General features: G+C 37.0%; 1 protein-coding gene across 7 annotated transcripts in view; it reads right to left on the reverse strand.

Annotated features, from left to right (window-relative positions):
• Window positions 1–14,654, reverse strand: part of LRP1B (LDL receptor related protein 1B) — a 1,334,345-nt gene that overhangs the window by 402,352 nt on the left and 917,339 nt on the right. For all 7 annotated transcript variants that reach the window (XM_075117809.1, XM_075117811.1, XM_075117812.1 and 4 more), the window contains 3 exons: window positions 13,527–13,667; window positions 10,220–10,345; window positions 3,925–4,056 (listed from right to left, as the gene is read on the reverse strand). In XM_075117809.1, the coding sequence (XP_074973910.1) occupies window positions 3,925–4,056; window positions 10,220–10,345; window positions 13,527–13,667 (399 nt within the window). The remainder of the gene's footprint in view (window positions 1–3,924; window positions 4,057–10,219; window positions 10,346–13,526; window positions 13,668–14,654) is intronic.

Genomic DNA, 14,654 nt, shown 5'->3' on the forward strand with positions numbered 1-14,654 from the left:
ACTGCAGAATACACAGCAGTACTCAAATCTGACAGTATTTATAAATGTACAGCAAGCACTAAATAACTCATTGGTTCAGGAAAACACACTTATAAAAATACAGGCAGCACTACACAATTCTAGCAGCACCCAAACCTCCAGGCACAAAGAACAGTCCAGACCAGAACACCACTATGGATTTCCATTACAGAGCTCTTTTAAATGCTCCCTTAACCACATAGCATCACACTGAGTTCTTGTCTTGAACTGTTCAAAGTCAGCAAATAGCTGCTAAACCTCCACCCTCCACCCTGGCAGGAGTTCTTCTCTCTCTCTGCTTCACAGATATTATGCAGGATGCAACAGGCAGCTATAATCAGTGGGATATTTTTCTCACTGAGCTCTAATCTAGTGCGTAAACACCGCTAGCGTCCCTTCAATTTGCCAAAAGCACATTCAACAGTTATTCTGCACCTACTGAACGGTAGCTGAATCTTTCCTTTGTGCTGTCAAGGTGGCTGGTAAATGGCTTCATGATCCAGGGGAACAAGGGGTAGGCTGGGTGGCCCAGAATCACTACTGGCATTTCAGTATCACAGTGAATGATAATCTATGGGTCAAGAGAGAATGTCCCTGCTTGTAGCTTTCTGAACAGTCCTGTGTTCTTAAAGATGTGAACATCATGAACCTGCCCTGATCAGCCCACAGTGATACCAGAGAACCAACACTTGCATAAACATTGAAAAATAGCCCTTTCTGTTGGCAAGATGGGTTCATACCAAAATAGGGATGTGTGCCATTTATCATCCCACTACACTTTGGGAACCCCGTTGCTGCAAATCCACTCACTGTGTCCTGCACATTACCAAAAGTCACAGTCCTGAATAGCAGGAGACGATTAACAGCCCTACATGTATGCATGACAACAGCCCCAAATGTACATTTTCCAACTCCACATCTAGACCTGCTCACAATAGGGAAGATCCTCCCTGGCCTCTGGAACCTCAGGAGACTACAAAGGGATGCCTTCTCCTATATATAAGCCTAAATTTATCAATGATTGAAAATTTACTACATCTTACATATTTTCTTTACATTGTTTAGTTATTTGGGGTTGGCTGCATTAACCACAAATTCATATTATCTGCTGTCAATTTTATTAAAAGCAATGATAATTCATGGAGAAATTTTACTTGCCAATGAATTTGTCAAGAAAAAATAACCCACTTCTTTTCCCACTAAAAATACCATATTCGCTTGATTTTCACTCTCGGATCTCAGCTGCCTATGAGAAATGCTATACATCTCCCTAGCTTTCAAAGATTTTTGTCCCATTGAGGACTTGCAAACAAGTTTTATTCTGAGAGAAACTACCAGTGCCTCAGTGCCATGTAGTACATTCTATTTAATCTCCTTTATGGGCTACAAGAGATTAGACTGGAAAATGAAAGATGTGGTGGTACTCTCTGTAGTTTTGCCAAGCACAGAGCATCTCAGTGTTTCAGGACTGCCCTTGACTCAGATGTGCTGGGTCTCTTGCTTGGTCTCTTCTTTTCCTGGGCAGCTTTGAAACTGCTCCTCCTGAACACCTGAAGAGAGGTTACTTACTTCAGAGTAATTGGAGCTCTTTGAGAAACCTTTGTCCAGACAGATCCCTCTGTACATATTTATGTTTCATTCATGGGAGCCTGGAATCTTTCATACAGCAGAGTCCATTGGGGCTGTGCATGTACCCTGCATACTCTTGCATCACCAACAGTGAGGGTATAAAATGCAGAAAGGCCTCACTGCCATTCAGCTCCTTCACCAATATAGAAATTTGGGTGAGGATTCCATATCAGTGGGGAAGGAGAGTGGGTCTGGGGATCTAAATTTTCAGTAGGAATTTCAGATGTCTGAAAGTTCCTCTCTCCCGATGAAATATTGAATAAGGCAGTGCAGCCATAAAAGTTTCAATTTCACCCATCCTATAAACTGAGGTAATGGCAACTAAAAACACTAGTTTTAATAGAAAGGTGATATTGAAAACATGACGACATGGGCTCAACGGGAGGGTCCATGTCACATGTAAGTACCATGTTTAAGTTTCAGGTAGGGAAAGGCTCCTTAATGATCAGAAACACACAAATTAGGCCCTTTAAAAACCAAGAAATAGTAGGGTAAGAAAAGAAATTCAATGACCATCAGCAGGTAGGTGACACACCAGTATAGCTGCCAGATGTACTCTAATAGTGCTAACTGAAAGCCTCACATGTTTGAATGGTAATAAGCAGTGGTGTGCACAGGAAGGTGGCAAGCAGGGGCAGAGGTCCCCTAAATATTCATCTAAAAATACATATTTCTGCTCCAGACCTGGACCAAGGCCTGGCTGCTGCTCCAGCCCAGGCCACTGACCACCATTTGCTGCAGAAATCAGGAGCTCTTTGTTGGTATTAATTAGAAGAAGAAGGGGGACTCTATAAAGGAAACAAATGAAATCTGTTTTGCTTTCTCTTCTGTACTGTTGTATAGAGACCCAGAGGTTGAAATGTCACTATACAGTCTTTCCGAGAGTAAAGGGTTCTTTCTCTCTCGTGATAGACTTAGGTGTTCCAGGCAACTTAGACTTCTTGTGTGCTGCTGTTATAAACAATGTCAGAGGTACATGGTATGAAAAAACCACCCCAACCTCTTAGGGGGAACTTGATAACTGTGATCTGCCCTTCTAGATGTGGCTAATAAAGATGCAGGAATCTGCCACAGGACCCTACAAGGTTCAAGAATAGCTTTATTAATTGGCATGGCCAAACAACTTTGGGAAGTCAGGTGCAAAATGTAAAACAATTTGTGTGATCTCTCCTGAACTCTCTCCAGGGGGATTCTGCCATCCTTTGGAGAAGATCCTGGAAGGCCCTGAAGTTGTCTATAGTAGACATATTTGATGGACTCCTCATCAGGTGAGGATGAGGCTATGTAGAGGAATAAATTGATTCTCATATTCCTCTACCAGGTCTTCCTGGCACTCCTATAATACATCCCTCACACCAGCACCAGCAACCTTCCACAGCACCCAGGAGCCTGCTAAACTGGCTCTCTGAATGCTAAAGACTCCCCAAAGTATGTAGGATTCCCAGATAAGAGAATTTGACCAGTCTCTACAGTCTCCACTCAGTGGCACAAAGAAGCAGCGTGGGGAAGAAAATCTGTCCCTATGCATTGTGTGTGCATCATAACTGCCTGTAAAACATGAAATATCAGATCACATGTGCAAACCACAGTAATACTTGAATTCACCCCTAAATTCAGTTTGATACCCTTCTCAGAAATGTTTTTGATTTCCCCCTTCCACACTAAACGTGTATTAATTACTTGTATTTATTAATTATATATAAAGTCACATGTTCATAGAATCATAGAATACTGGGACTGGAATGCACCTTGAGAGGTCACCTAGTCCAGTCCCATGGACTCAAGGCAGGACTAAGTATTATCTAGACCAACCTTGACAAGTGTTTGTCCAACCTGCTCTTAAAAATCCCCAATGATGGAGATTCCACAACCTCCCTAGGCAATTTATTCCCATGCATAACTACCCTGGCAGTTAGGAAGTGTTTTCTAATGTTCAACCTAAAATGCTCTTGCTGCAATTAAAGCCCATTGCTTCTTGTCCTAGCCTCAGAAGTTAAGGAGAACAATTTTTCTCCCTCCTCATTGTAAAATGTTCAAAAATAAGAGTGGGATACAGTTTATTACTTACTTCCACTATCAATTACAGTTTAAAAATGACATTTTAATATTTTTCACTGAGTACTCTGGTCAGTTATGTATTTAAGGATCGGTTTTTAGGTGGGGTCAAGCACTGGTAGCTCCCATTGGCTTAAAATGCAGTTGTAGTTACTTAGCAGTTTTGAAAAAAATAGTCTTTTAATTTAAATATAAAATACATCTACATAATATTTTATTTACCTCCATAGAAATCTATACCCACAGCAAACGAAGTTCCAGATATGGGCATTAAAGCATCCGTTTTGTCATTTGGATCAAGAGGAATTCCTCTAATTCCTTCATGAACAGAATACATGAGAAATGACTCAATACCTAAGGGAAAATTAAATAGTTAATAAGAGCAAAATACTGCAACCATAGGTTAACATTCAAATGAACAAATTTTAATGAATTAATATTTTGTAGTGCAACATACTGGGCAGCTATTTAAAGAAATTATTAAAGAAAATCTGGAAATATTAATTCAGGTTGTTGCTCTTTAACCACTAGAAATATTGGACTGTGCTGTTTTTGATATTTCTGAATAAAATAGTTTAAAAAGAACTCTTCTCCAATTCAAGCTTCATCTTTTACTTTCAAAAAAATTGATATTTTGCATGCAACCCCTCCCCCCACAGCATTAACACACAATTAAGTTAAAAAGTCATGGCTAATTCAAGAGTGTTGTCACTTCATATTAACACTTGTAGATTATGCTTCCCACCACCAAGCTTCAAGAACCTTCTGGAAAGAGATACTCTTAAGACACTATACATTTGGAGCCAGTTATAAAAAGGGCCTTCTGACCCCAACCAGCTCATTTTTTTTCTGCTAAACCCAAGAGTCCTAGAACAAAAAGTTCTAAGAAAGGGAGAAAGTGCAGTCAGTGTGTGTGAATATACACAGACAACACTCCTGAAGAACCACAGATATCACGTCTGCATAGTCCCACTTGTAGGGGATTTGCTAGCAGTCTGACCCTGGGTACATCAGTTGAGGAGTTCCAATTAAATAGGGATTACAGAACCACCATCCCAAAGTGAAGAACTGAATTAGACTGCAAGTGGAAAGGGTACTGATGAGTAAATGTGTGTACAGAATTTAAGTGGGAGTTTTCTATGCAGATTTCTAAGAGGGAAACATTGACAAATTTGCTATCAATGCAACCTTACCCTTGTATATTGAGCTCTAAAGCTCTGAGGAACTAACACCTAGCTATGGTATACCATGCCTCAGTCCACAAGCCAATCCACTAAGGCACAATGTGTAAATAGTATTTCCCAATTCCCATAGGCTACAAAAAGTTTCTTACTTCCTAAAAGTCTTAGTCCTATACAAATACAAATGTCAAACTCTCTCAACATCCATGACATAGTGTTTCCAACTCTCATTTTATTGTGAATCTCATCCAACCCTGCAGAGCACACTGTGTAGCTGGATTTTATTTTCAAATTTCTCTTTGGAATGTAATTATTTTTAATACAGAGAAGTTACCTACCAGTAACTGTTGTCCTTCAAGAGTGTCACCTCTGCATAATCCCACTTGTGGGCATAGCACACCCCCTGCTTCAAGCTGTAGAAATGTTCTATCAAGCAGCGTCCACACTGGGACCAACTGTCCCCTCCCCCATGGAGGATTCTGATGGTATACAAAGGGAGAGGCCCCAACCGCCCTTCAGTTCCTTCCCTAACCTTGGAAATCATTCACTGAGACTCCAAAAAAATGGGGGAGATGAGTGGGGAAGTGTAAATATGAAGGGGCAACATTCACCCATAACTGTTGTTCTTCTTCTTTGAGTGGTCTTTGCATATTCTCACTTCTGGGAGATTGCCAAGCAAACAATGCTTTAGGAAGGTGGGCTGAGGAATTCTAGGTGAACAAACACTGGATTAGCTCTGGATGACAGTCCAAAAGAGTACTGGAAATTACCACAATTTCAGTCTCCATATTAGACCTCAATTAAAGACTTCTGGTTTTGATTTTTGGGGTCCTTTTGCATATATGTACCTACAGAGCTTCAAGCAACAGCTCTGTACATTCTACACAAAAAGACAGAAGGCCTACAATGTCTTCAAATTAGTTGAATATTTTTGATATATCCAAGTGAAAGAATACCTGGTATTTAAGCCCTACTTACTTAAATTATCCCTTCTAACTACTGATCAATCTTATACTTCTACAATCCTACAACTTAACTCTATTTAACATTCAATGATTATATATGACATAACATGTTAGTTAATCATAACCATACAATAAATGAACAATAAACTAAACTCATTAGCTACAAAAGCAACTCGTTACAGCATGTATGGTACCAAACTCTTTATGCATCTAATGCAGGGAATAAAGCGGGGGGGGGGGGGGCAGACTGTTAAACAGCACACTTGTCTGTGGAAAAGGGAATTAAGAATGTTTGGGAGGAAAATTTGTACATTGCAAGGCTAGGACATTGGGTACCACATAAAATTAATAATTCAACTGTGCAAATTATAACTGTTATTCCTAGATGGACAGGGAGTCCTACAGAATTAGTGTATGGTAACAGTATGGGTATTATTGAGAATGGAACATATAGACAACATTATCCTAGTGTTGAGTTGGCAAAAAATGATAGTGTTGAGATAAACACTGCATTTTGTCAAAGAACGTGGCATAGATGATTCTGTGAATGCATGGGACCAACTAATCACAAAGGAGAAGTGAAAGAGATGGAAAGGCTTGGTGATATCTTGTGTGCATTGGGATACCATCACTTTTCAGTTGGGACAATGACATGCCAGAGCAACCTAGATGGGTTTTGTTTAAACCTCACCTTTTTGACTCAGATTGGGACTCATGCTTTATGGCTAAGTGAATGGATTGAGAAGAATGTGATAGAGGAAGTGATGGACAACACTGAATGGGACTCAGTGACTAATCTCTTTGTACCTATACTGCCCATGTCCATTAACATAACCGATTTAGTAAAGAGAAATATGAAGCAATTGGTGCCCATTACCCACCAGATAGCTGAGCAACAACAAATTGGGGACAATACTGTACAGGCTGTGGAAACACTCTGGTGGGCCATACCAAAGGAGGAGAGCTTGCACCTCCTGGTACATACTTTAAGTTTAGTCTTAATGGGAGTTCAAATAATAATGCTTGGTGTGGTCATAGGAATGTGTTGCTGGATAATAAAATTGAAAAAGCAAGCACAAAAAGAGAGAAATATTATGCAAATGGAACAAATGCTAACATAAGAGAAAATGAAAAGGAGTGCAATATAGGGCTGGCTTAGCTGATATGAGGAGGCCCAAGTTAAGACAAGACATGCCTGAACCAGTAATTGCTGAACAAACCCAAACAAGTAGTTATTGAAACAACTAACTATTGTGGGTATGTTTATAGTAAACAAAGTAGGCAAAACACCTCAACTAATAAGATTGCCTTATGCAATCTGCAAAGCAATTGGTCTTTACATACAAAAAGTATAAATGTTTGTAGTTAGTAAACATGTCTATAAACTGTGCAGTGTGTGACATGAACTGGAATTCTGGTATCTTGCATCTTAACTTCCTGCATCTAGGTCTGGCCAGCATAGACAAAGAGCTGTTACATGCGGTGACCAAGTACAATAAAGTAACCTGAATGATGAGCTGAAGTTTAACAGAGTTTTTTGGATTCCAGAGAACTGGCTTAAGTGTTCTCCCAGAACTGGACAAGGTGTTCTAGATAATTCAAGTGGAAAAGATCTCGGAGGGAATCTGAACACCAGGTAAGATCAGGGAGATGGATGTTGCTGAAGCCAAGCACAGAGCCACTTGAGACTAACAGATGTCCAAAGTCTATGCTGAACTTACACATTGCCAGACTTAGTTGAAGACCTCCCACTATCAGCAACAGTGAATGGGGTTACCCTCCCTTTCCTACAGGTTGTTCAGGTGTTGTATGTGCCCGTTGGGTACTATATAGTCTTCAAACTGAAGAAACCTGTACCAACACTGTTTACCTAACTAGCTATAAAGAAAAAACCCCACAAAGGCAGAATCCAAGAAAAAGCTGATGAGAAAAGCACTGAGGACATTGCGTAATATTCGAACTTGCTGCACCTTCAGCAGTTAAAACGAAACAGAAGTAGTTTGGGCCCCTCCCCCTTTTATACACTCAGAATGCTTCACAGACAGGAGGGCAGAAAGAGTATAAGAGCCCCATGGATGCTGCTTCCTAGAAAAATGAATAATTTTAAATGATATAGCTGGATATCAGTGACATGGTATCCCACAAGTGGAAATATGTAGCAGACACTTGAAAAAGAACACACATTACCCATTTAATCCTTTCATCAACCAACTCTTTGGGTCTCCATGCTTTCTGTGACTGTCTCATCACACTGAGAATTACTAGATTTAAGATGATAATATTGATCATAATTAATTGATTTCTATTGTAGTGGCATTCACGGGTCCCAGCCAGGATTTGGATCCCATTGTACTAAGTACTATACAAACTCATAGCAGGAAAACATCCATCAGTTTCATATACGTTGTGAATTATATATATTCATTCTTATTACATTGGAAAGCAGAAAGTAGGTAAAGCTTTGACCATTGCCAAAAAAGCATGGGAGTAATCATGTAATACTGAAAAGACATTGTTACAGTTTAAAAATAAATATGGTGCTTGCAAGACTCTAAAAGAAAAGACTGCTGTACAGATTTCCTTGAATTAAATTCAAGATGTGGATAGGAAATTCACATACCACAGCATCACCTGACATCTCTATTGTGTTTTGGGTTAGTATAAGCAAATTGTAGCAAATGAATCCATTGAGACATGGAGATTTTGCATGCTGACATTTCTTTTTTGGTATGCGAACTCTGTAAAGTACTACTACCTTCCTAAAGAGTCGAAAGATAATATTTATTTTTCTAGTTCTGTTTTCTTTGAACATCTGGAGACTGAAGTTATTCTGAATACACGTCTTTTCATAGATATGAACTGATTGAAATTAAAGGCAGATTTAGTCTTGCAAAATAACTGTTGAGATGATTTAGGAAATATTTAATTTGGTTACAAATGAAGAAAATACGTTTTTTAATAGATCAATCCCCTCGTTCATTCATTCTTATAGCTCAAGTCATAACTAGCAGAAAGGGAACATCTAGTGACAACTACTTCAGGGAAACCACTGCCATGGATTCAAAAGTTACAATTGCCTGTAAAAGCAAATTAAAATTACATTTAAAAAGAAAACAAAAAAAAAACCCACCATATTAAAATAATTTTATTTAGTTTTAAAAGCCAAGCATTCAAAAGTTAGGAAATGCCAGATTTAAGGTTGCTTAAGTCTGCCATCTTGTGTGTCTATCCTGTGCATTGAATGAAACAGGAATCTTCTAGAAAAAATAGTATGTAATCATGTTTTTAAAGACTATCATAATGTATATACACAGTAGCAGCAATGTGAGTCTGTCCTTAGAATGTCCATGTTCCGTCATTTTGGTCTGCTGACAAAATCTTCCTGGGGAACACAAGCAAATAAGAGATTTTCAACAGTGTATATCTCAGCAAAACATGAATGGAATTTCCAGGGTCAAAGGAAAGGTAATTCTCTGGTCAGATGTCTTATCCTGTGTTGAATTCCAAAGGTCTATTCCAAACAATGGAAATCTTAAAGTTTCTCAAAAAGGGTCATAAGAATCTTTTATAATGGAAAGTGTTAGGCAGTGTAAATATAGGGGTCATTACCAACTTCCAACAAAATTATATTTTTTCCCCTGGATGTAGAATTAGAAGTCCTGAGCCTGGAGGCCTCTTGAGGAACCAAAGTTCCACACTAAATGTTATACCTATTGAGAACCATAATGCTTTTCTTGCGTAAAACAAAAGTCCAAAAATTTCGGGGAACCTTCCCAAATATTCAATTTAAAAACTTCAACAAATGGGAAAAGGTCCTTTAACTTCTATAATCCATTCTGGAGGCAAAATCTTTACTGGAATTTAGGATAAAAGTAACTGCAGTAGCTCCTATCAGCAGCCATTTCTTATAAGTTTACCCTTCAGGTTCCAAGATGGTAAAGTTAGCCTCTTCATATCCTGTTGTAGTAGAGACCCCTACTGAAAAGTTTGTACACCTGCATGGTTTGTAAAAACAGATCTAGCAGATGTGAACCAATAAAGAGCTACAGAATGATGGTCCTGTCCTTCAAAATGTTCCTGCTCATCTGTGTATCTAAAAGAAGGGGACATATACAAGTTTCATAGCATTACTTTTTTTCCCCAAAATAAATCTGAAAAAGTTATGAGGAACAGAAATATGGAAATTAGAATCAAAGGTGCAATTAATCCTTAGCTAAAGTGGAACCTCCTTTCTTCTGCCATAATCTAGCCATGCTTTTCTCAGTAAAATTGTTCATTTAGGTTTAAAAAAAACCAAATAAGGACTCTTCTTCTGTCTCAATGTTGTCACAACATTTGTTTAGCAAAAGAAAGAACTGAAAAGCTCAATACCTTGACATGACATACGATTTTTTCGGAGGTTATAACCCACTGTACACATGCATGTTCTGGTAGTTTCTGATGTTGGTAAGCAAAGCTGGGAACACCCACCATTGTTTAGTTGACAGGAATTGCTACCTGCACCATGGAAAAAAAGGGGGGAAATGGATGGTTACAACTCTGTGGAGCCTACTGAAGTTTAAGCTGTTCTGTTGCTTAGTATTAGTATTTTAATATCAATTGATTAACAATTCATAGCATATTATTCACCTGATTTATTTGAAATTGAAAACACACACATGCTGAAAAGCATGAAAACCTCAGCATAACATTATGTTTTATGTTTAGAATATTTTACAAATCTCTTTAAACTAAAATAGACCTGACTGAGCTTGTCTATTTTAAACTAAGAGAACATGATGAAACTGGAAACATGTCAAGTTCAAGCTTAGCACTCCATGAGTGAGTGCTAAAACCTCAGTACCATGTCACTAAATAAAAGGCATTTTTAAAATAAATTTACTGTTAAAAAAGCACTTATACATTTTCCTGTTTGTAGAACTGTGCACATAATTCCCCAAACACAACATTAAACTTGTACCTTTAAGATTTATCTATTTATCTAGCATATTAATTCTCATTATCTATGTGTAGCAACAGTGACAAGTATTACCTAGATAATCATAGACATATATTCCACAGAGATATCCCACAGATTATTCCAGGCTCACTTTACTAATTAAAACTGATTATTTGAATTTCAATAATTTATGAACTCTCCCAGTTCATTAAATATCTAATTATTATAGCACTTTTATTATGTTGGGCCATGTGATGCTATTCACAGCATGTTAGGCAATGATACAAAGTGTAAAAGATCCCTCTGAGGATTGTAAAGTACCATAAAAAAGTATACATCAAATATCTCTAAAGAAAATTTAATATAACAACATAGTTAATTTCTTCATCTCAACTCATATTATGGGGTTTGATTGAATATTCTGACTTCTTTTAACTTGTCACCTTCATTTTGAACCCACTTAAACTCTGAGATAGATTTACCTAGTTGAGATGATGGATATGTTCTGATGGTCTGCCTGAGGAGGCTGAATGATTAAATTTCAGCAGGCTGGATAATAATCAACATTTTTAAATTAAAATATTTTTTATTTACAACAGAATTAAAAAAATATTAAATGCAGGGTTGCATTTTAAAAAAATATTTAAAATTAAATTTGAAATTGACAACCTAAGTTAAGGCCTAAGCTTATTGTAGTCAATTAAAAGAATTAAAATTAAATAATAATAATAATTAAGGCTAAGATTTTCTCATAGTTATTTTTAGTAAAAGTCATGGACAGGTCACGGGCAATAAATAAAAATTTACCGAAGCGGGTAACTTTTGCTGCTGCAGAAGTGGTGGCTGGGAGCTGTGGGGTTCCTGCTCTGCCTACGGCAGCTGGAAGGTGACTTCATTTCCCAAAGAGAAAATTTCCTAAAGTCAGGGCCCCACTGGCTGCCAGCTCCAGCGTCCCACAGCCCCAGGGGCTGAAGCAGAGATTCAGTGACTTCCAGAACCTCCGTGGCATAAACATTCAAACAATAATAAAACTCCAAACAACATTAAGAATTATGTTTGTTGTCCAGTTTTAAAGAAACTCAAACCACCAATGATGGGTGGAAGTCACTTGCTAAGGATCTGAAACCAACCAGCTTTTGACAGGAGTAGCCTCTTTTGCAGGTACAGAGAGAATATTATCTTCATTCCAGTTTATTCAACTAGTTCAGTTCAATGATTAGTTCACTCAAAGTTTATAAACCAATTGGACATTGAAAAAGAAGAAACACTTGTTTTTCTCTTCCAATCTATGAAACTAGGTATGAGAGGATAAGATATACTAGTTCTAAAGTCTTGAAGAACATAGTGAGCAGACACTATTCATTCAATTCACTAACTATAGATAATACTTCCTTTGTTGAATAAATCAGTTAGATTTAAATACAAAACATGTTTGGCTAAACTTTTTTTTTTCTTTTCTATCCAGTACAGTTAAACTAAATAATTGCTGAAATAAATTTATATAGATATTGTGTATCCTTCTGGTTGGCAAAAAATACCACCAATTTACTATAATGACTATATTTAGTTGCAGATCGACATGTTTTAGTAGTTACCAAACAAAGAAAATCAACCTGTCTTTAGGAACATAAAGACATGCTTAAAAGCTGAATGCAGTGTGTTTGTAGCTGTGTCATTCCCAGAATATTAGAGAGGCAGGTAGGTGAGGTAATACGTTTGATTGGACCAACTTCTGCTGGTGAGAGAGACAAGTTTTTGAGGTTATACAGAGCTCTCTGCCATGTACATTGGCCAAACCAGACAGTCTCTACACAAAAGAATAAATGGACACAAATCAGACATCAAGAATAGTAACATTCAAAAACCAGTAGGAGAGCACTTCAATCTCCCTGGACACTCAATAACAGAAATAAAAGCCTCTGCAGTGGCTCTTTCACATTCCCTAGAATCCTACTGGAAGCAATAGCATCCTGATTTGCAGTTTACCTCTTGAGGTGTATGTAATAGAGAAAGGAAACTGAAACACAGACTCACTCTCTCTCTCTCTCTCTCTCTCTCTCACACACACACACACACACACACAGAGTTTATTTTATAAATAGTTTACTTTGTGGGATAGTATATATGTCTAAAAACAAGCTCACAATTTGCAATGTCCTTGATTATAGATTTTTTTCATGATAATAATAGGGAAACATACTAATTCATTCTCCTACCAAACAAAAATAAAATTGCCTGATTTTTCTTGTCACTTACTCCCAATTTACATCAGTGCAATTTCAATGAAGTAAAATAAATTACATTGGCTTAAAACCATTGAGATGAATGAAAAACATCAATGATTTTTCAAATACTATTTCTTATATTTATTTTTTTCATAATTTATTGAGAGACACACAGCATTAACAAGTGAATGAAAAAGAAAATATTCACATTTATGTCTTAGTTCTGATTACCAAATTTAAGCTTCACAGTACCATAGGAATTTCTATTTGTATTATGCATCATATTCAAATATTTTGAATACACATTAAAGAAAGATTTCTAAACTATTACCTAATATTTTGAAAGTTATTAACTACATTGTAATACACTATGGATAGAAGCTCTACTTTTAGTCAGTGTATCAGATAACGAATGGGAACAAATATAAATCTCTATGCATTTTGGGAATAATATGGAAGATGAATACATTATGTACTCTAATGGTAGTTTAAAGATATTTAAAATACAATTTACCTTGCTGTGCTGCTTTATCATACACTTTCATATGTACAACCCCTGAAGTCTTGTTTCGCAGGACAATGGGGGTTCTTCCATCTCTTTTGTTGCATGTACCCAGCTGAGCTAAGTTGTGGTCTGCCCACCAGAGTTTTTTATCTGTAAAAATGTCAAGGTTTTTTTTTTTTTAATTTAAAAAATAAAGATAATCATCTTATCAAACAATATACATTTGACACAAATAAATCCTTAGTTTCCAAATCATTCAGTTTTAATTAACTGTTGGTTCCTTAAAGTCTGAGGAAGTTCATCATAATTTAAAAGTGTAGAAATCACACTTTCACTCCTTTCCCTCCCTCCACAAATTAGGGTTCCAAGCATTTTGTAGTGAACATAATGCTTGAGAAGGATGCCTGAGTAAGAGCCATGGAAATTGAAGTCTTATATCTACAGAAAAAAGCACAGCAATATGAGAGCATAAATGTTATCAGAATATCCTCAAATTCTTTTTGACTTGACCATATTTAGAGATGAGCAGGCAGTCTCCATACTTTCAGTTTTTGGCCTTAGTGTTCAAATTAATAAACAGCACATTGATATGTAAACACTATTATTATTTTTTTATGTAACCGCTATCTGCAAGGAATGATTATAGAATCACAGAAATGTAGGGCTAAACGGGACAGCAAGAAGTCATCTAGTCCATTCCCCACACTGAGGTACAATTAATATACTAGGTCATCCCTGACAGGTGGTTTGGCTAACCTGTTCTTAAAAATCCCCAATTATGCAGAGACCATCAACCAATTTCACACAGATTACAAAAGGAGCAAACTAACAACTTTTGTCGAAACCTATTAACAGATCCATTATTTTATAATAAAAATCTATAAAACTTGGTTTACAACTTAAATGAGATAAGTGTAGTATTTTACACAAATACACAGTTATAAAATAGCCTGTGAAAGTCTGTAAAGCTATACTGACAGAACCTGCTACCAATCACTTTCTTCATCTTTATGATATTGATCACATATTGTAGTTGATGCTTTTCTACTCTTTGTCTTCCTGATCTGTCTTTTAAAGCCTTTGATCTCATGGTTAGGTTGAAAGTACTGTTTTTCTTACATTTAGATGTGTAACCTG

Source organism: Caretta caretta, chromosome 11 (assembly GCF_965140235.1).
Source record: "Caretta caretta isolate rCarCar2 chromosome 11, rCarCar1.hap1, whole genome shotgun sequence".
Classification (NCBI taxonomy): Eukaryota; Metazoa; Chordata; order Testudines; family Cheloniidae; genus Caretta; species Caretta caretta.